Source organism: Anoplopoma fimbria, chromosome 20 (assembly GCF_027596085.1).
Source record: "Anoplopoma fimbria isolate UVic2021 breed Golden Eagle Sablefish chromosome 20, Afim_UVic_2022, whole genome shotgun sequence".
In the NCBI taxonomy this organism is placed as follows: Eukaryota; Metazoa; Chordata; class Actinopteri; order Perciformes; family Anoplopomatidae; genus Anoplopoma; species Anoplopoma fimbria.
In genome coordinates, this window is record NC_072468.1 from 171,047 (window position 1) to 190,734 (window position 19,688).

Genomic DNA, 19,688 nt, shown 5'->3' on the forward strand with positions numbered 1-19,688 from the left:
CCTACCTCATGAATACACTCCTACCTCCATGAATACACTCCTACCTCCATGAATACACTCCTACCTCCATGAATACACACCTCCATGAATACTCCTACCTCCATGAATACACTCCTACCTCCATGAATACACTCCTACCTCCATGAATACACTCCTACACTCCTACCTCCATGAATACACTCCTACCTCCATGAATACACTCCTACCTCTACTCCTCCATGAATACACTCCTACCTCCATGAATACACTCCTACCCATGAATACACTCCTACCCATGAATACACTCCTACCTCCATGAGTACACTCCTACCTCCATGAATACACTCCTACCTCCATGAATACACTCCTACCTCATGAATACACTCCTACCTCCATGAATACACCTCCTACCTACCCATGAATACACACCTCATGAATACACTCCTACCTCCATGAATACACTACCTCCATGAATACCTCCATGAATACACTCCTACCTCCATGAATACACCTCCATGAATACCTCCATGAATACACTCCTACCTCCATGAATACACTCCTACCTCATGAATACACTCCTACCTCCATGAATACACTCCTACCTCCATGAATACACTCCTACCTCCATGAATACACTCCTACCTCCATGAATACACTCCTACCTCCGGTACATACCTCATGGTACACTCTTACCTCCGGATATCATGCCCAGCGGCTCGTACTTCCTCTCCTACTGGGGAAGTTGCAACATGTTCCTGTAGAGAGTCACCCGTAAAGGAAACTCTGAGCAGACTTCACAACAGTGAGGTTGTGTCAGACATCATGGGAGACTCGGACACGGCCGGACGGGCCTTTAGTCGCAGGAGGGCCGGTTTCTCTGCGGACGGGAGGTCTGCGGCGGCGTGTCGGAGCTCAGGGACCGCTGACGGTACCCGGGACAAGGGCCACGGAGAACGGGACCGGTCCCTGGAGACAGTCCGGTCCAAGTCAAAGGGTGAAGAACACAAAGCTCGGAGCGACATCAGTGACAGACTGACGTGAGTTCATAACGTTACAAGACTTTATACAACTGTTACTTGGTTTGAGGAAAGTTTAGTTTAATACATAAAGTTAGACTTTAACATGACGTTACTCTAAAGTAGTGACGTCATAGTGAGTCATACTGAACAAGCCCTGTTTCATTCATACTTTTACTTTTTATGTGATACTTTTCAAAGTAACAACACTAAGAACGTATCTGCAGGTTAGAAGTGTGTCTGTGGTTACATTACATTACATTACATTACATTACATTACATTACATTACATTACATTACACTACATTACATTACATTACATTACATCACATTACATTACATTACATTACATTACACTACATTACATTACATTACATTACACTACATTACATTACATTACATTACATTACATTACATTACATTACATTACATTACATTACATTACATTACATTACATTACACTACATTACATTACATTACATTACATCACATTACATTACATTACATTACATTACATTACATTACACTACATTACATTACATTACATTACATTACATTACATTGCATTACACTACATTACATTGCATTACATTACATTACATTACATTGCATTACATTACATTGCATTACATTACATTACATTGCATTACATTACATTGCATTACACTACATTACATTACATTACATTACATTACATTACATTACATTACATTACATTACATTACATTACATTACATTACATTACATTACATTACATTGGTTAGGGTTAGCTTAATGCCCTTAGGCATTGTAAATAATACCAGAAGGTCCTGTGTACTGGTTAGTGTACAAAAACATCAGTCGGATATTATTATTATTATTTTTGCAACGTTACCACATGAAATGATAAAAGTAGTGTGCTGGTATAATGTACCTTCCTATCTATGAGTCAAATGAAAATAAATGCATCTTAAGCTCATGATATTCTTGATTGTTTCACCCATTTATGCATCTATTTGTATTTCTGTAGTTGTCATAAGACACAGGAGTCCCTGCTGAGTTCAACCAGTGGTTACAATAACTACAGAGGAATCCTCAACTGGTGTGTGGTCATGCTGGTAAGAAGAATGTTTGAACACACCAGTAAAACAAATGTACTATTCATACAACACCACAGCCATGTCCACACCAGGATGTAATTGAAAACACGACTTGTTTTATATGTTTGGATCTAAACGAACATTATTGTCCACTGCTTTTCAAAAACATTCTGCAAATTTGATAAACAAGTTAAAGAAAGAATGCAGCCTTGTAGTGTAAACATTTATGATTAGCATTTAAAAAATACAAACGTACTGTGTGTAGGATGGTGACAGCTCATTTAGAAATGTAGATAATGTGTTTCCAGTTGGTTTGCAGTGTAAGGAAGCTATGTTCCTGTTACCTAAGACTTGATTGTCATTGTTTTTCTTATGTTTCAATATATCTCAAGATCAAGAACACATGAACAAAGCACAGCATTAATACAGGAGCGCAGGCGTAATGGTTAGCCTTGTCCAGCAGTAACAGAGAGAGACAACAAAGTCCTGTTTAAAGCAAGCAAAGCATCCAGCAACGTGTTGATCCTTCAACACTCCTCACCAGATGGTGGCAGTAACGCCCCTCACTAACCAGCCAAAAGAAGAGCTGAATGGTTCATTTATTGGCATTGGAGTGTGCTTAGCTACTTGTTGAATCATGATCTGAATAAAGATGCTAGAGTTGACGGAAAGTGTTTGACAAGTTAACAGCATTTATATATCAATCCTTATTATCTTAACTGAGATAATGTCCTATAATCCCCAGTAAACACTTCCATCTTCCTCTCTGTGCTAGTGCCGTTTTATGTCTTACATTTGACAATTTCTTTTCCTTTAGTTTTTGCACATTACAGGCTACTTAATACGAGTTTGGTGATGATGTTCAGGTTACGTTATTCATTATAATTGAAAGCAAAATATCAGCGAAATATCTAAAGTGCACTAACATAAGTAGCATTATTGTAATTCAGTGCTCATCATATCTTTCCCAGAAACCACTGTTAAACAGGAAGAGAACCAAGCGGATAATCCACTGGCATTGATTGATGCAATGACAAATGTCAAAATGATATTAAGTAAAGAATTAGTCCAAGTTGTTCCAATAATAGCTATTTGTTTCCAAACAGACTCACTGTGTCTGTATCTGCGTTGAATCTGGTTTCCTGCCAGCTTAACTACTGTGCCAAAATAGAGTCTTAGCAATTTCTTAGATGGTTTGAATCAAACATGTTACAGCGCAGGAAAATCATTTGAGGAGTTAGAGAAAAACGTATGTTTCACAAAATAATCAAAACACAAAGAATAATTGAGTTGTTCAACTAAGCTTATTTGGAGAATTCACATCAAAACCTTTTTGTTGTTAGGTGTGGATTTTTTTCAAAATATAAAATGTATGTGCATGTACAGTTAAATTATTTAACATTATTAACAAGTTTATGTCAAGCTCAACACCTTTTGCTGCTCTTCCTCCTCTGTGCTGCAGAGAAGACAAGGCTAGCAAAGCCCTTCTGTTAATCCAGACTTTGAACACAGATCCTGTTTAGTGCAGGAGGTTTTCGTAATTCCCACTGAACTTCTGTCCCATCCCCAGGCAAAGAGCCTTTGTGCTGGGTAATGAGATATTACAATCCATTTAGAAAGAGGAAAATCCAGGAGGGGAGATAGAAAAGAATGTGACGACGAGGACGATGAAGAGGAGGAGAAAATGGTTGAGAAGAGGAAAGGGATGAGATGTAGGAAGAGGTAGCAAAACAACAGAAAGAGAGAGACATTTGTAGAGGAGGAGAGGGATGATATGGAAGGATGCATTTATTGGATTAAGTGTAGAAATAACAATATGAACAGATGAAAGTAACACCTGAAACTATCAGATGAACACCCTTCATTTTTGCTTTTTGTTACAGGTGTTGAGTAATGCTCGCCTCTTCTTAGAAAACTTGTTAAGGTGAGTAAATACGGAGTCTTTGGACAATATTTTATTTGTGTTTTTTTCACATACTGAAAACAAAATGACTACTAAATAATGACTTGTTATCTAAACAGGCTTCCTGTACCCAATGTTTCATTCTTTGAGCTGGAATCAATATTAAAAGATTCACTTAACTAAAATCATCTATTTCTCTTGTATAGTAGACATCTGTGCAGTGTGTAATACTTTAATACTGACATTTTGAAAAGATGTGACTTCATGAACTGACCTTAAAATCAATTTCTGTATTCTGGCAAATAAAAAATGCACTTTAATTTAAAATTGTCTTTTTTAATCTGCACTCTCCTTTTCTTTTTTTTTGTCAGGTACGGGGTTTTGGTGGACCCTATTCAGGTGCTTTCCTTGTTTCTGACTGATCCCTACAGCTGGCCAGCAGCATGCCTGGTAATTGGTAGGTAAACTTTTCATTTGTCCCGTAAGTCACCTGCTAGGAAAGCAACAACACAACCACAGTCGCATAATTAAACAGCATAACTCCTGTATTCAACATAAAACTTTAATATTAGGAACAATTACTTTATTTACAGAAAATGTTATCAAATGTAATTTAGAAATTGTTAAAATGAGCTTGAAATTAAACCAGTGGTTAAACATCATTTTGTAGAATAACTGCATTTAAAGCAGTGAGCATTTGTTTCAAATTGTGGGTGGTCTAATCTGCCTTATTTTAAGCCTTGTTTTAAGACACAAACAGGCAGATGCTATATTCAATGGGTGTTTTATATTTATTTTTATGGTATATCACACTGAAAGTCTGCAGTGGTGCAGTTTACAGTGTCTCTGGAGGGACACTCACCTGCCCCATATACTGCACACTGGTACTGTGCTGCAGAGAGAGAGAGAGAGAGAGAGAGAGAGAGAGAGGCTAAAGGAGGAAGATTAAAGGAGTGGGTAAGAAAGAGAGAGGTGGCTGATGTAAAGTGGTGCATAGGCACAGGACAAGAGGTGAGGGAAGGAGAGATGGATGGAGTTAAGGTAAATGACCACACTGGTGGTGCTTGGAGACAGGTGAGAATGGGAGGCTGTTTACAGTAGCATGGACAGTGAAGCAGCTTCCCAGAGGGCATCCAGTACTTCTAGAGTCACTGCAGCAACTTACTCACACTCCCACACACAAATACCCAAACATAAAGTCCATTAGAAGTCTACAATGGATGGTAAAACCCACCAGTCTTCCATTTAGGGAACTGTTCCTGTGAGTGACCGAAACAAAAATAAAACTGACATTAATATAAAGTATCTCACTACGATACAACTCTCTTACTGCCAAAGTATCTCTGTAGGTACTTGTTGAGAGGTTCACGTGTGTCTGACAGGTGCTAAATGGTGCTGTTTTTCCAGTTTGATGCACGTTTGGCCTTGATAGTGGCTGATTTTCAAAGATGCCCAACAGGCCTGTTTCCAAAAGAGTATAAAAAAACAAAAAACATTAGCAGTAGCATACCATGAATTTCCTGTGGTCTCTGCTCTTCAGATAGAATCAAGTCTTGACATGTGATAAAGAACTATAAATAGAATAAACACATGCAACAATTTATTTATGTAAATTTCATACACTGCCCCATGTAGAAATAGAGTTTTACTCAACATGACATTTTTTTGTGGAGCAAATTCTGCTGAAATTAATTAAATGTTAGCCAATCATAATATTTTATTATTGATTAATTTGCATGTTTAAAATACTAGTTGTCTCTGTGTGAGAGGTTATTAGAGATAGTTGTTATTTTGGCTGTATGTGATTTTCTTATTTTATTTGTAGAGGTGCTTTTACTGGTAATAAAAAAATTCACATTTGCCTTAATACAGAATCTCATGCAACTTTAATGAGTATTTCTGCAGAAACCTAGTGAGGCCCACTTTATCTTAGTAACTGCAAATGATGACACGTTGAATGAAATAGTTTTCACTTGTGCATGATTAGCTTGCCTGATCGACAAACCTGGTTATCATCAGATGAAAAAGAGTTTTGTATTAAAGGCTTTTGTTCCCTCTTCTCTTGTCTCTTCATAGCATAAGAAAGTACACCATGTAGTCAGAACACAAGCATGTCACTGACTGTACCATGAAACACATTGATTTGGGATGTCAATGCTGATGAATAGTTGCATTGATGACAGAATGATGAGACCCAGTAATCAAAATGTCTGACAGTTAACACATCTGCTCACTCTAGATTAGATTGACTGACATGCTATTGCACTGATTAGGGTCTTAAAATGGAACAATTGCTGCAATTATGTGCCATCAGTGTGGCTCAGCCGGGTCTAGTCGGGGTAATGAGCAATCTACACACCAGTGGTTTCCTTAAGTTCTCTCTGCAGTGGGTTACCCTGCAGTTTAAACTCAAAATTCTACATGCAATTCAGGCCAATTTGCACAGAATCAGGCTGAGTGGCAGCAGCAAATGCATAATAAAGAGTTCTTTAAATACAATGTTCAGTCCTCACTGTTTTTGGCTCCCAATACAAGCATTTTCCCTCTATAAATCAGGACATTGTAGCTGTTTAATACAAAGCAAGTTCTCTTTTATTTATTCTAATGGCAACAATAGAATATAAAATGAAGTGCGTGTGTGTGTGTGCACACATGCATGCACACCCACTCAATTGCCTTGTCACTCTTAACTAACTAGCAGTTGGCGTGTGCTGTGCAACACATATGCTCTGTTAGTGCTGGCTCATTTCTTTCATCAGGTGTTCCTGTTTAATCATGCATGTGTGTGTGTGTGTGTGTGTGTGTGTATGTGTGTGACAGCATGGTTTATGTATAAGACAGCAGAGGGCAGGTGTAAACCTTAATTCAATCAAATACTCAACTTGTAACTAAACCAGTGCACACATTAGACCTGATGCATCATATCTTACTGTAATTCTGAGATTTGTATTCATAAATTTATCCTGCGGAGAGCCTTCAGAAGTGATTCTGTGAGGAAAACACCTGTTTCAGAGGAACTGACATGAATCTCTCATTGTGTTTTGACAGTGTCCAATGTGTTCGTTCTGGTGGTTCTCTACACAGAAAGGCAGCTGTCGAAGGTGAGTGGAAAAACCCTGCTTGCAGTTAAACATCAGAGCACTGTGGGTTTTAACTGAACTGTTGAACTCGGAGCATTTTCAAAACTCCCAGGAGGGATTATTTTTCTAAAACTGAATGACTAGCTGACCCCCCCAACTGCATCTGCAAATGTTAAATGGTAAAATGAGAAATTAGTTTCACCATCTGTATTTAGGGCATATTCAGTTATGGTCTGTCTGTTTGGCATGAATATGGAACATCGTGAGCTTTTTGAAACTTTTAATAGGCCACCATAACTCGAAATGTGGTTCTGTTTTATTTCAAAGATCTGTTCAAAAGCAGAGCAAAGGAATATTTACAATTTTCATGTTTAGCTGCAATATTCTTCATATTTTTTTTACAATGTTGGGGGGATGGTGGTTTAAAATAGGACAAGTCGTCATTAAGATTTAATGTAAAAACTCCCGCTGTTCCTCTTTGCCTCTCTTTCTGCCCAGGGTTCACTCACTGAACTTGTGGGATTTCTGGTCCACTGCATTAACATGACAAACATGCTAACACTCCCTGCAGCAGTGGTTCTATTGGTCCCTTCCATGACCCCAGGTAAAATGTTTTTTTTACTGTTATTAAAATAGCATCTCTGCAACATTGCTACAATCAACTGTAAAGGCTAGAAGCATCTACAATGCAGCCAAACCCTTATCCATTCACTGGTAGTTAACAATGTTGCCACGTGTATAAAACAGAAAATAATGTAATCGTAATAAAGATTAGGAGGACATTCACATCCTTGCCCTTCAGAGAAACAGTCGACCAGTTTGATGGTGCAGTAAAAGACATCTCTTATACAGAGCCATAATTGGTCGGTTAGTGGTAATGGACCAGTTGGTCATGACTGGATTATTTCCAGCTGGCTCTGAGGAGAGGAGAGGAGAGATGCCAAAGTAGGTGTGGTTTTCCAGTACAGGGTCATCCAAGGGTCACCTTCTTCTGTCTTCATCAGGTTGCCTGACAGACAATATGGACACCTCCACAAACGATACGATTCACCCACGATACATTAGTAGTACCTTACACAACACGATACACCAGCACACTATACTCCTCTGAGTGGTTCATTGAAATTAGCTTCATTATAGCTCCAGTTTTATTTAAAAGTTGCCTGCTTTGGTTATGTTTAAAAAAGAAAAAAAAAAGAAATGATGGGGAGTTATCAAACTTAAAACATTCTGACTTACTTGAATTGTGGTAAAAGTAAATGTAGGACTTCTACCAGAGATACATATTTTAAACTTAATGAAATTGAAAATGTAAAATATGTCACAGCCAAGGTTGCATTTGTTACTTAACCTGCGAACAATCCACAGTAGGAGTGTTTCACATCATTAACATTATATATTTAGCTCAGATTTTTTTAGCACAGTCTCAGTTCTTTTTTTCTTCAAGCTTTACTCTCTTAACTTTACTTTGATCATGTTACAGACTGATAGTGAGTCTCTAGTGTCATTCGGCAAACATTTCAATGTTAATTTGGTCCCAACATATTATTGTTTTATTTCTTTGTTCCTCTCCTATCTTTTTAAATGTTCCTCTCCTCTCCTCTCCTCTCCCTCCTTTCTCCTCTCCTTTCATCTGTCCTCTCCTCTCCTCTCCTCTCCCTCCTCTCCTCTCCTCTCCTCTCATCTGTCCTCTCCTCTCCTCTCCCCTCATCTCCTTTCCTCTCTCCTCTCATCTGTTCTCTCACTGGGAGGTGAAGGAGTAGAGTATTCAGTCCATCTGTCTGTCTGTGCTCCTCTCTGCTGCTGTTCACACAGGAAGGGCAATGACAGAGGGCAGGTGTGTGTGTGTGTGTGTGTGTGTGTGTGTGTGTGTGTGTGTGTGTGTGTGTGTGTGTGTGTGTGTGTGTGTGTGTGTGTGTGTGTGTGTGTGTGTGTGTGTGTGTGTGTGTGTGTGTGTGTGTGTGTGTGTGTGTGTAAAGGAAGCTTTTGCACCTAATGAACACTGCTTATGCAACTGGTATTCAGTCATTGTGCATGAAGCAGAGTGCAAGGATCTGATTTTTAATGGTGATTTCAAGTTTTATTACATTTATTTTGAGGGTACATAAGGTGAAGTCCAGCATACTTGGTACATTAACCATTTGGCTTCATGTACAATGTGAGGTACTAAACTGTTCTGTTGAACTTTGTTTATTTAAGTCTCCTGTCTTTCTCATAAATCCTTAAGCTTGCTGATGTTCCAGATTAAACATTTGTCAGAGAGCAACAAGAAGAAGTATGAGGGAAAATAATCTTGGGACAGGTGTGTAGACTCTGAAGGAAGACAAACACTTTTTCAGGTTTTTTAGAATGCGGGTAGCTCTCAGTGTGTCCACGGTCCTTTTAGATTTCTAAGTTCACATCTCGGATGCAAACTTAGATAATCATCCATATTGCAAAGGCTTGAGAGCAAGGTGGGTAAAATTGGCATCTGGGGTACATACAGTACTTTGTTTGAACTCTTTACCAGGATCAAAGCTCTCCCCAAAGGGGACAGGTGCACCTTCCTACAGAAAACGAGAGAAAACAGTACAGGCAACATAGCAGAGATTTTTCTCATTTTAAGTGAATGGGTGTCAGTTCACAGACAAATGCATGACTTTGTTGGGAAATTGTGTGTGGGTGATGATTGGTTCCTCTGGTATGCTTTTATCCACTTACAGTAAGCTCCGCCTCCCTGTGCTTCTGTGCTTATCATATACAGTAGCTCTCTTTTGAGCCAATCTAGTTGTCTGGAAGCCACAAAGAGCCAGAGAGACAGATGGTTGACGGATAAGATCGGCTGTGGTTTGATGCCAGGTGTGCTGACCTGCACATCACCCTATTGGCACAACAGGTGTGTTTGTGTGAGTGTGTGTCTTCCTCTCTGTTCAGCATGATACTTTGCTATCAAGCATATGGTGACTATTGATAAAGCCCTGTAGGCAAACTGCTCAGTTGGTGTAAGTGTGTGTGTGTGTGTTCTGTGTTTTTTGAGGGGGTTGTGTGTCTGTGTTTGTGTGAGTGTGTGTACGAGCACAAACAAAAAAGATTTCAAAATTATTATTAATTATTATTATTATTATTAACATATTATTAAATCAAATCGTGGTCTTTAGTGACTCGCAAAAGCCAAGAGCGTCACAGTTTTTATGACTGCACGTACACAAACACACGCACACACACACTGGTAAACATGGTGACTATATTGTATAATAAGGATGTCCTTGGCATAGTTAGACTGCTCTCATACTTTTAGCTGAGATGATTTATTTTACTGGCCATGTTTTGCTGTTTGTTCAAGATCAGATGACGAGCTTTCTTTCTCTCTTCCCCTTTAGTTTTCCATAATTCTCTCGTTTTTTTTCTCTTGCTTTCCATTCTGTCCCTGTCCCTCCCTCCATCTCACACTTTCTTGCCAACTTTCTCCTCCTCTTTCTCTCTACTCCATCCTCCCCACTGCATCACTGTTTTCTACCCTCCATTGGCTTTCCCTCATCTCTGCTTTTCATCCTCCCATACTTCTAGGCAGTATATCATTTGGATAGAAGTTCTCACATTACAGCTTTATCCAAATCTCTCTCTCTCTCTCTCTCTCTCTCTCTCTCTCTCTGTCAGTTGGCGGTGCCTTCGTTCTTGGTACCTACACCATCCTCTTCCTAAAGCTTTACTCCTATAAGGACGTCAACAAGTGGTGCAGAGAGCTGAGCACGGTCAAAGCCAAGAAATTGGCCAGGTCGGTGTCTTGTAAGTCACAAAAGCACATACATACTTCATTTAAGACCTAAATAATTAATTATTTGCTAATTTAAAGGTCATTTTCTGTGTATGTTTTAAATTTCTTACCCCAACCGATCTCTCAGCCCCTTGCTGATGTGGTTACAGTGACATCTAATGGCAGATACTTGTTATTGCAGCTCTTAAAATAAAATGGAAGTTTTTGTCATAGAAGGACACAGGAACTGTCACAGTAGCTACTTTATGGAAATCTTGATTATGGTACTGAATGTTTTGCACGTCAACATCCACTCTTGATTGTCTTTATATCATTTTCTCTGTATTTGTATGTAATGCAATGCAATGGTACTTACATGTTCTTTACATGTTTGTGTATTCATTCTGCCCACAGGTCCCTCAGTACAGCACCTCAATGGAGGCGACTGTAAGGTGTGTTACCCTGGCAACCTCACGATCAGAGGTACTCAAAAATCTTTCTACAGTTTGCATGAAACGTTATTGATAATGTTTTTTAGTGCCACTGCCTCTTTTTCATGTTGTCACACACTCTGACTTTGACCTCCTCTCCATCTCTGCAGACATGTACTACTTTGTCTTTGCTCCAACTCTGTGCTACGAGCTCAACTTCCCTCGCTCTCCTAATGTTCGCATGAGTTTCCTGCTGAGGAGACTGTTGGAGATGGTGAGGAAATATCTCAGCCAGAAATCGACACCTTTGCAGTGTAGCTGTTTGTTCAGTTAAAAAAGCAACTTTCCTGATAATGATTGATCCTAGCACCTAGGAGTTTGTTGTTAATGGGTGCACATTTTTACAAGAATCTCCCCAAAAAGAACTTAAGAGCAAGAACACCTGCACAACTTTAAAGAGCTTTCCAGCTCTTAAAGAGCTTTTCAGCAATGATGCATAACTAAAAATGAGTTCTTTAAAAGTTCAAAAAGCTTCATTGTCAGTAATTTCATGCACTCCCCATATTCTCTTGTCATGTCACTCACTTTATTGATGTTTGTCTTTGCCCCCAGCTGTTCTTCATCCAAATGTTAGTTGGTCTCACTCAACAGGTATAGTCTTATAATGTAAAATGAAAATGGTGTGTGTTGTTTATTTGTCTTTCCATTTATATGTTTTTAGTGTCATGATATAAGGTGTTGGTGTTATCGTATTGCCTTGATTGCCAAAACTATGGAAGTACAATGGAAAAATGACCAAATAAGAGGCCAATATGTTAAATTTACAGTTTACTTTGTCAGAAAACGGCGTAACGTTGCTTTTTGCTTTCTTTCTATCAGTGGATGATTCCCATCATTCAAAGTTCCATGAAACCACTAGAGGTGAGGATGACAGTGAAACTAAAACTGCAGAAAAAACAACATGGCGTGTCTTTTTCAAATGCAAAGTGCTACTGTGCATCACTTGTTAAGCCATGTGTCTCTCTTCTCCTCTGTAGGACATGGATCTGTCCAGGATGACTGAGAGACTTCTAAGATTAGCTGTGAGTATTACATAACATTTGTACTTGTATCTGTACACCTAGAACCTTTTACTTAATGCTTGTTATATGTTAGTGATTAACTAACTCCACACAAGAATGTATCTTGACTTTGTTGAGAGTTTGGGTAGAAACATGCTCGAGTTTTGCATCACGCTTTTACTTGCTGTTAGTTTGGACATCTCCTCCTAAATGTCTCACAGTCACATATTTTGTTGTTGTTATTGTTCTTTGGGTTCTTCCATTTCTCTAACCCTTCTCCAGGTTCCTAATCACTTGCTGTGGCTGATGTTTTTCTACGGGTTCTTCCACTCGTCCATGAACTTCACCGCTGAGCTGCTGCGTTTTGGAGACAGACAGTTCTACAAGGATTGGTGGTTAGTTTCTGTGTGTGTGGCTCAGGACTTTCATAAGGAGGGGTTGACTATGCTGAAGGACTGACGGGGTCTTTACTTTTCAGAGATGATCCATCACTGGTGTTTGCATGTGTGTGCATGGGAATGGATTTGCGTGCTTACTCATGAATGAAACTGAAGTGTATGTAAATGCACATGTGGGAGATCATTTCAGTAGGTTGCAAAAAATTATAGAGGGGGAAATCCTTTTATGTGTTGTACGTTTGCTGATATCAACTCCATTACTCAATGCACTGTAGGATAATTACTGTTGTTTCCTTTTCTCCTTCATGACGTGAAAGAATCTAGACTTTTCGTTTTCATCCATATTGATCCCACTGCCTTAGATCAATTGTTTAAACCCTGTAATGCTTCAGAGCTCTATTTGCTAACTCTCTTTCAGGAACTCTGAGACGGTGACATATTTCTGGCAGAACTGGAACATCCCTGTACACAAGTGGTGTCTAAGGTGAGTTATTCGCACGCTGCACACACTGAGAGGGGGCATTGGAATTTATCGAAGTGAACACAGGGGACAGGAGTGGGTTTGATGCGGGGAGAAAGACTTAACAAGGCACACTGATGCGTTTGGGAAATTGATTCATCTGGCTGTGAGAGAGTAAGTACTAGTAATAAATGCGGCGCCTGCAGGCAGTTCCACATAAACGAACACAGCAGCAGGAGCAAATGCAGTGAGGTTATATTGAACAAGACAAAGCAAATGAAATGCTATTTAAAGGGTTTAAAGCCTTTTTTTTTTTACTTTGAATTCATGTCAGTCTGGGAGAATAGCAGCAAATAAGAGAGTTAAGGTACTTCCACAGGGAATTATTACACATTAGGAAAACGTTTTTGAAATTCTAATTTACAATATATGTCCATCCACCACATCATCTGTCCATTCATCCATTTCAACATCTGCGTTTTGTCTGTGTTGCAGACACTTTTACAAGCCGCTGCTTAGGAGAGGATTTAGTAAAATAGTCAGCCAATCAGCTGTCTTCTTCTTGTCGGCTTTCTTCCATGAGGTAAGAGCTAAGAACCATGACCACTTTCTCTGCTTATGTTGACACTGAATAAACTAAAGTCTTAGACCTTCATGTCCTCAAAAATCTTGTTTGTAGGTAGATGTTTTTGTACATGTTCTCAGTTTATATTTGATAGAAAACACACTTTATTTGATGTTATGATCTTTGTTTCCTTTGTCTGTTTCTGTGTCAGTACTTGGTCAGTGTTCCTCTCAGGATGTTCAGACTTTGGGCCTTCATGGGCATGATGGCACAGGTAAGACCCAACACATATCACTGACCTGCACTGTTGTATAAATATATATTAAGAAATATATATTTTTTAAATTTGAATCTGCATAATATGCCTTGGAATCAAGGTACACATTTTTTGTCAGAAGTTCCCTCTTAATGTTTAAATTAGTGTAGATAGGCTAGAGGTAGTGTTGCATTTAGTTCATAGTTTATTTGTGTAGACAAATAATAAATAAAGACAAGTGGTTGATGCTTTTTTTTACTCCTATGGGAAATTTTAAAAGGTGTAGATCAAGAGCTCTAAGGCAGTATTTGGCCTTGGCTTCAGTATCATTAAGTTAATTAATAACCTAATTTACATAACAAACAGCATCGGCATATTTGATATATCACGGGGAATATATCAGAACAATAAGAATTATATGGGCCTCTTGGTCTTTGCTGAATTTGTTATTTGTAAAACACAGTGAATGTGAGACTGTAAATAGTCTTCCACTGTGTTTATTCAATTTCAATTTTTATTTACTTTTAAGCTCCCATTAGCCTGGATTGTTGGTCGCTTCTTGCACGGTAACTACGGCAACGCTGCGGTGTGGATCTCAATCATCATTGGTCAGCCATTCGCCGTCCTGATGTACGTCCACGACTACTACGTCCTGCATCACAGACAGGAGGCTGACTGATGTGCACATACACACACACACACACACACTGATCATAGTGTGTTTAAATTAGACATCTTGGCCATCTTATCGCATCGAATTTAATGTTTTTCTTCCTATAAAAATGTGTCTTTAAGTTGGGAAAGGAAAGAATAACTCAAACAAAAAAAAAATTGAATCTTGAAACAACACTGTAGAGTAGGGTGGAAGGCCTCTCAAGTGATATAATTATGCAGCTTTCACTCAGGTGATTTTTCTTCTCTGATGGGCAGCTTGGGTACTGTATGATGTTTTGTTCCTCTTTGGCTGTGTTCATGGCCAGTATAATGACTGTGGCTGCATTTATCAATTGACTTCATGATTGAAGTGCTTTAATAAAGTTGTTTTTAGAGATTTATGATCCACTGTGTTTCCTCTTCATGAGCCAAAGGGGCTTAATCTCTCTGGTTTTAATGTAAATGGAACGCCACTAAGAAGAATTGATGTATGCTGGTACTATTTTATTAATGTACGTTTTTTATGTATGATGTTTTACTTTGTCAGTTATAAAAAGGCCAGCTTACTATATGTCTGTATTTTTTCTTTTTACCTTAGTGCCATTACAATAATACAGCACACATCCGATTGTGCATTACATTTTGTGTATTATTCTTATTTTCTTATTAGGGGAAAAAACAGATGGTACGCAAAATCACTGAATTAGTATGTTTTTATTGTCATGCTGCTATCTCATTGGACTGTTGCCAAGTAATGTCTAATGATGCGTCTAAATACAATCTGTGTGTCTGATAATAAACATTCAGAGTTCAGTTGAAGATTTGTTTTTGAGTGTGTCATTTGGTGCTGAGGTTTATCAGATTTGTTTTACATGTTAAATAAAGATTTAAAGAAAAGGTAGATGTGAAACTCACACAAGACACAGGGAGCCGGAAGAGAAAGAGCAAGATTCCCATAGCTTTAGTACATTTCAACATGAAAAATGGATATCCGTAAGAAGTGCTTTCAAATGTTATGAGCGACTGCTATAGACTTGGGACAGTTCAGTCAGTTACAGGTCCACAAGGTGAAAACTTGTTTCACATCAGTGATCTGCTGCTGAACTCATTTTTTGAGGAGAGTCATCCACAGGTAGAGGAGGGAATCCCTGACCCAAATACTGCACAAGTAAGTGAGTAACACGTTTGTGAGAAACCAAAAAAAATGAAGGAACTGCTTGTTACCGTCACCATGAGACATCTTTTATAAGCTGTACATCTGCTAAAACCCTGTTATGTGTCCATTCAGGAATGAACATTATTCCATTCCTCCTCAACTTGCATTTTTTATTTACTAATCCACAGTATATGTTAAGGGATTTTTATGTGCATATGTAAAATGAACTGAAGAACATAAAAAAGGAATATTGTTTCAATCTGTGTTGTTGCTAAAAGGACATTTCTGAGTCAGACTCCCTTTTTGGTCACCTGTGCTAGTAAACTTACAGGTCCATGTCACAGGAAGAGATACTGCATTAACACACTTTTTAGGCCAGTAATAAACAAGACTAAACTTCCTTTTGTACTCTCATTCTTCAAAAATACCTAAAAACCCTAATCCCAAATCATGACTCGTATCTAATCTACTTTTACATCCTTATTTATTTTCGGGAGCATTTCTTTTTTCATATGTCTTCTGAGATCACATAACTACTGTTTGGAATCAGTTTTGACATTTACCATGTCTCTGAGATGTGTCCATACAAAGTCACTTCGGATATTCACAATTTATTGTAATAGTTTCAGTCACAGACATTTAGTTAAATGCCTTAAAACGATCGTTAGTCAGTGAAATTCATTTTCCAGGCTTAATTTCAAATTCAAGACGGTGATAAACATCATTTTACCACTTTGCTATTGAGCATCTCAGCCAGGTGCACAAAGCTATATATATATGTGTGTGTGTGTGTGTGTGTGTGTGTGTGTGTGTGTGTGTGTGTGTGTGTGTGTGTGTGTGTGTGTGTGTGTGTGTGTGTGTGTAGGCACGTGTAGATTTGTCATGCAGAAATGTGAGGACAGGACTGTGAACCTGCATTTTGTCAGCTTGACAGTGAATTAAACAGAACGTCTGAGGCATATCACAGAGTTTCTGTATAGGCGTGTGTATGTGCTCTGTGAGTTTGAGATTTGGTTAAACAATCTTCAGTGAGGATTAGAGTGTTGATGTGACAGGAGACGTGGTTTTGCAGGATACGCGATACAATGTAAAGTATCAGCGCACAGAGAAAATGTACTACCTTATTTTTTACATCAACCTTTTTTTTATTACAAGAACATTACTGCTTATTATCAGGGTTTAGGAAATGCTGACATACTATGTGATAATGAGGTGATTCTAGTAGATAAAACCCCGGACACAGCATTTTCAGCAACACATTGTAAAAATAATACTAAGTCATTTTCCTCAGGGGTCATTAAAGTCTCTCTCTGTGGAACATAAATACTCTCAAGTGGCGGTTTACAAGAGATGTGGTCGGCAAACAATGTTTCTGCTCGCATCTTGACAAGAGGGATATGTGCAATTATTTGAACTAGCAATCGATTCCTCACATCTGTCCTCATAACCGCCACCAATGCCAGAAAATAAGCTTTTGCTGCAAGACAGCAGTAATCCTCCATCCATCCCCCTCTCACTCCTGACAAATAAACCGTGAGAGAGAGGAGTGGAGTAAAAAGTGCAGAAACCCCGTCATCTCTCATCTATGCTCAATATTCAGACGGCTCCTGTCATAAACAAGGCATTCCAGTTCCCCTGGTTTGTCTGAGTCACACATTTATGCACCTCTCACTGTATATCTGCACGCAAACATGTGTCATATAATGATCCATCTGTCATTTCAACACCTATACATACGGACAGACATACTGTACGCACGAATCCTGCTTTATCTAAGTTATTTTTCCTTCACACCTCCCCCTTCTCTCTCTCTCTCTCTCTCTCTCTCTCTCTCTCTTTTCTTTCCTCTCTGTCCCCATCCTGCGTCCTCTCTTTGTGCTCGTCCCCAGTAACAGGTTGATCCATGGCTCTTCTCCTGACATCCGTTATTCCGGATCTTTCCGAGAAACGCTGACAAGCTGTGAGTGATGATGATCCTCTAGACAGGAAACCAGGAGACACAAACCTGTCTCATTCTGCAAGATGGATGGATGGTAGGTCCAGGGACACGTTATAAAGAGACGGCCTGCGCCTCACATCTGAATACAACTGTTGGACGGGCGTTTGTGTATTTAGATTCAAGTATTTAGGTGATAGACAAAACAATTAGACAGTATGTCCTAAATAGCTGTTTAAATGAAACACACTTGATACAAATCCAGATTTTTTTGACATTGATGTTTCGCTTTTCATACAGATTTTTGCATCTCCAAATAACCCTCCATCATTGGTGTTTTACAGTTGTCCTTTTAGTCTGAGCATTATATACAACAATATTGAGGATTTCCAAAAATACTTTATCACATATTAAGCTATGCGTTGTGCTGTTGATGTTGCGTGTCCGAGGGTATCTGGAGTGTGCATCAAAATGTGCATGTGTGCTCTAGCATTGGTGTGTGTGTGTGTGCACACTGTACATGGGCAGACATGTGCGTGTCCCGGTAGAATGTAAACACATACTAAGACTTCCTGTCTGAGGACCAAACTGAGAGAAGATTTAGACTGAGAGGGAGGGAAGTAGAAAGACAGAGTCATTGAAGAAAGAGAGAGAGAGAGAGAGAGAGAGAGAGAGAGAGAGAGAGACTGAAAATGATGCTAAGAGGGAAAGAAAGAGAAGGAGGGAAAAAGAAGAAAGACACATTGAAAGGATTGAGACGTACAACAGTTGAAGAAAGATCTCAGGATGTTTGAGAAATCGATGCACTGAGTAACGGCAGACAGGCTGACAAAGTTACAGAAATGACTCAATGGATGCACAGATCTGAAGGAGCGTTTTGATCACTACAGCCAACTGGGATGACTCAAGAATCTGAAAGGAGGGACACAACTGATACACTGACAAAAGAAGTGAATTTCTCCCTGAAATGCTGAACCTGCTTCCAGACAGAAAGTGACAGATGTAACTGGATGTTTGGAGGTGATGCGAGGGAGCAAAGGTCACTGAGGGTCAAGCATCCTTACTTTGGAAAAGATCCAGCAACACCTGGTTGGACACTGACAGACATGAGGACACATCAGCTTCACCAGACACAGATTTGACTTTTACTGGAGTTAGTCTACTGGTTAGACTGGTTAGTCTCTCCTTTTTCTCTAAAGGTAAGTTCTCTTCATTGGTTTTTTAAAGAGAGAAAAAGTAAATCAGGTCTTACAGTTATGTTTCAACCAGGAAACCAGAATATATAAAAAATAAAACAGGGGCATTATTAGTCCCTGTCATGAGTACATACAATGTACAATAAATTAAATAAATGAAGTGTGTAATTATTACATTGAACAGACTGTATAAGCAAGTAAAATCATCCACTAATGAGCGTTAACTGAGCGTTAAAACAAGTTACAATCATACCCCATCCCAGAGAATATTTGCAACGTATTACACAGTACACGGAAAGACCCCTGAGAACTTGTATTGCATGTGCAAGTACAACCATCACTAAAATCGGAGTTACAGCGAAAACAAAAATGTTCCGTTTGCCTTGAGGGGCTTTCAGTGAAGCTATAATTTGATGCAGGGCAGCGTGAGATCTGTATTCTACTACCCCATCCTGTCTCCCTTTCTTCATATATCTCTCTTTCACACACAGACACACACACACACACACACACATAAACGGGACTCCCACGCTGCTGGAATTTATTTGGACAGTGTTATTTGTGATCTGACTCTGGGCCCTCTGCTCTCCTCTCAGTATCACTTTACAGTCGTTGCATCACCACAGTCTTTGATGTCGGAAGAGGAAGAGCAACAATGGGATGGCAGCAGTGATGCATTATTTTACTATGGTATTATCAGTGTATTAGAGGCCAACACTAACTTATCCAGTATGCCATCAATTTTCAATTAGCGCCTCTGATGACAGTTTAGCAAATCCAACAGT

General features: G+C 39.0%; 1 protein-coding gene across 1 annotated transcript; it reads left to right on the forward strand.

The window, feature by feature from the left end:
- Positions 1-720: 720 nt before the first annotated feature.
- On the forward strand, positions 721-15,418 carry dgat1b (diacylglycerol O-acyltransferase 1b). The gene is made up of 17 exons (XM_054621504.1): positions 721-1,016; positions 2,005-2,092; positions 3,958-3,998; positions 4,349-4,434; positions 7,026-7,078; positions 7,556-7,661; positions 10,694-10,822; positions 11,205-11,273; positions 11,392-11,495; positions 11,834-11,872; positions 12,101-12,142; positions 12,259-12,303; positions 12,565-12,677; positions 13,099-13,164; positions 13,636-13,723; positions 13,917-13,979; positions 14,491-15,418. Exons 1-17 carry the CDS (start codon positions 802-804, stop codon positions 14,638-14,640), a joined length of 1,497 nt encoding a protein of 498 aa, XP_054477479.1. The 5' UTR covers positions 721-801; the 3' UTR covers positions 14,641-15,418.
- Positions 15,419-19,688: the final 4,270 nt, after the last annotated feature.

Bases quoted from the DNA above. Each gene is read 5' to 3' on its own strand.
- dgat1b (XM_054621504.1), top strand. From the start codon at position 802: ATGGGAGACTCGGACACGGCCGGACGGGCCTTTAGTCGCAGGAGGGCC. The intron at 7,079-7,555 runs GTGAGTGGAAAA...CTTTCTGCCCAG, and splicing joins CAGAAAGGCAGCTGTCGAAG to GGTTCACTCACTGAACTTGT. The intron at 13,980-14,490 runs GTAAGACCCAAC...TTTACTTTTAAG, and splicing joins TCATGGGCATGATGGCACAG to CTCCCATTAGCCTGGATTGT.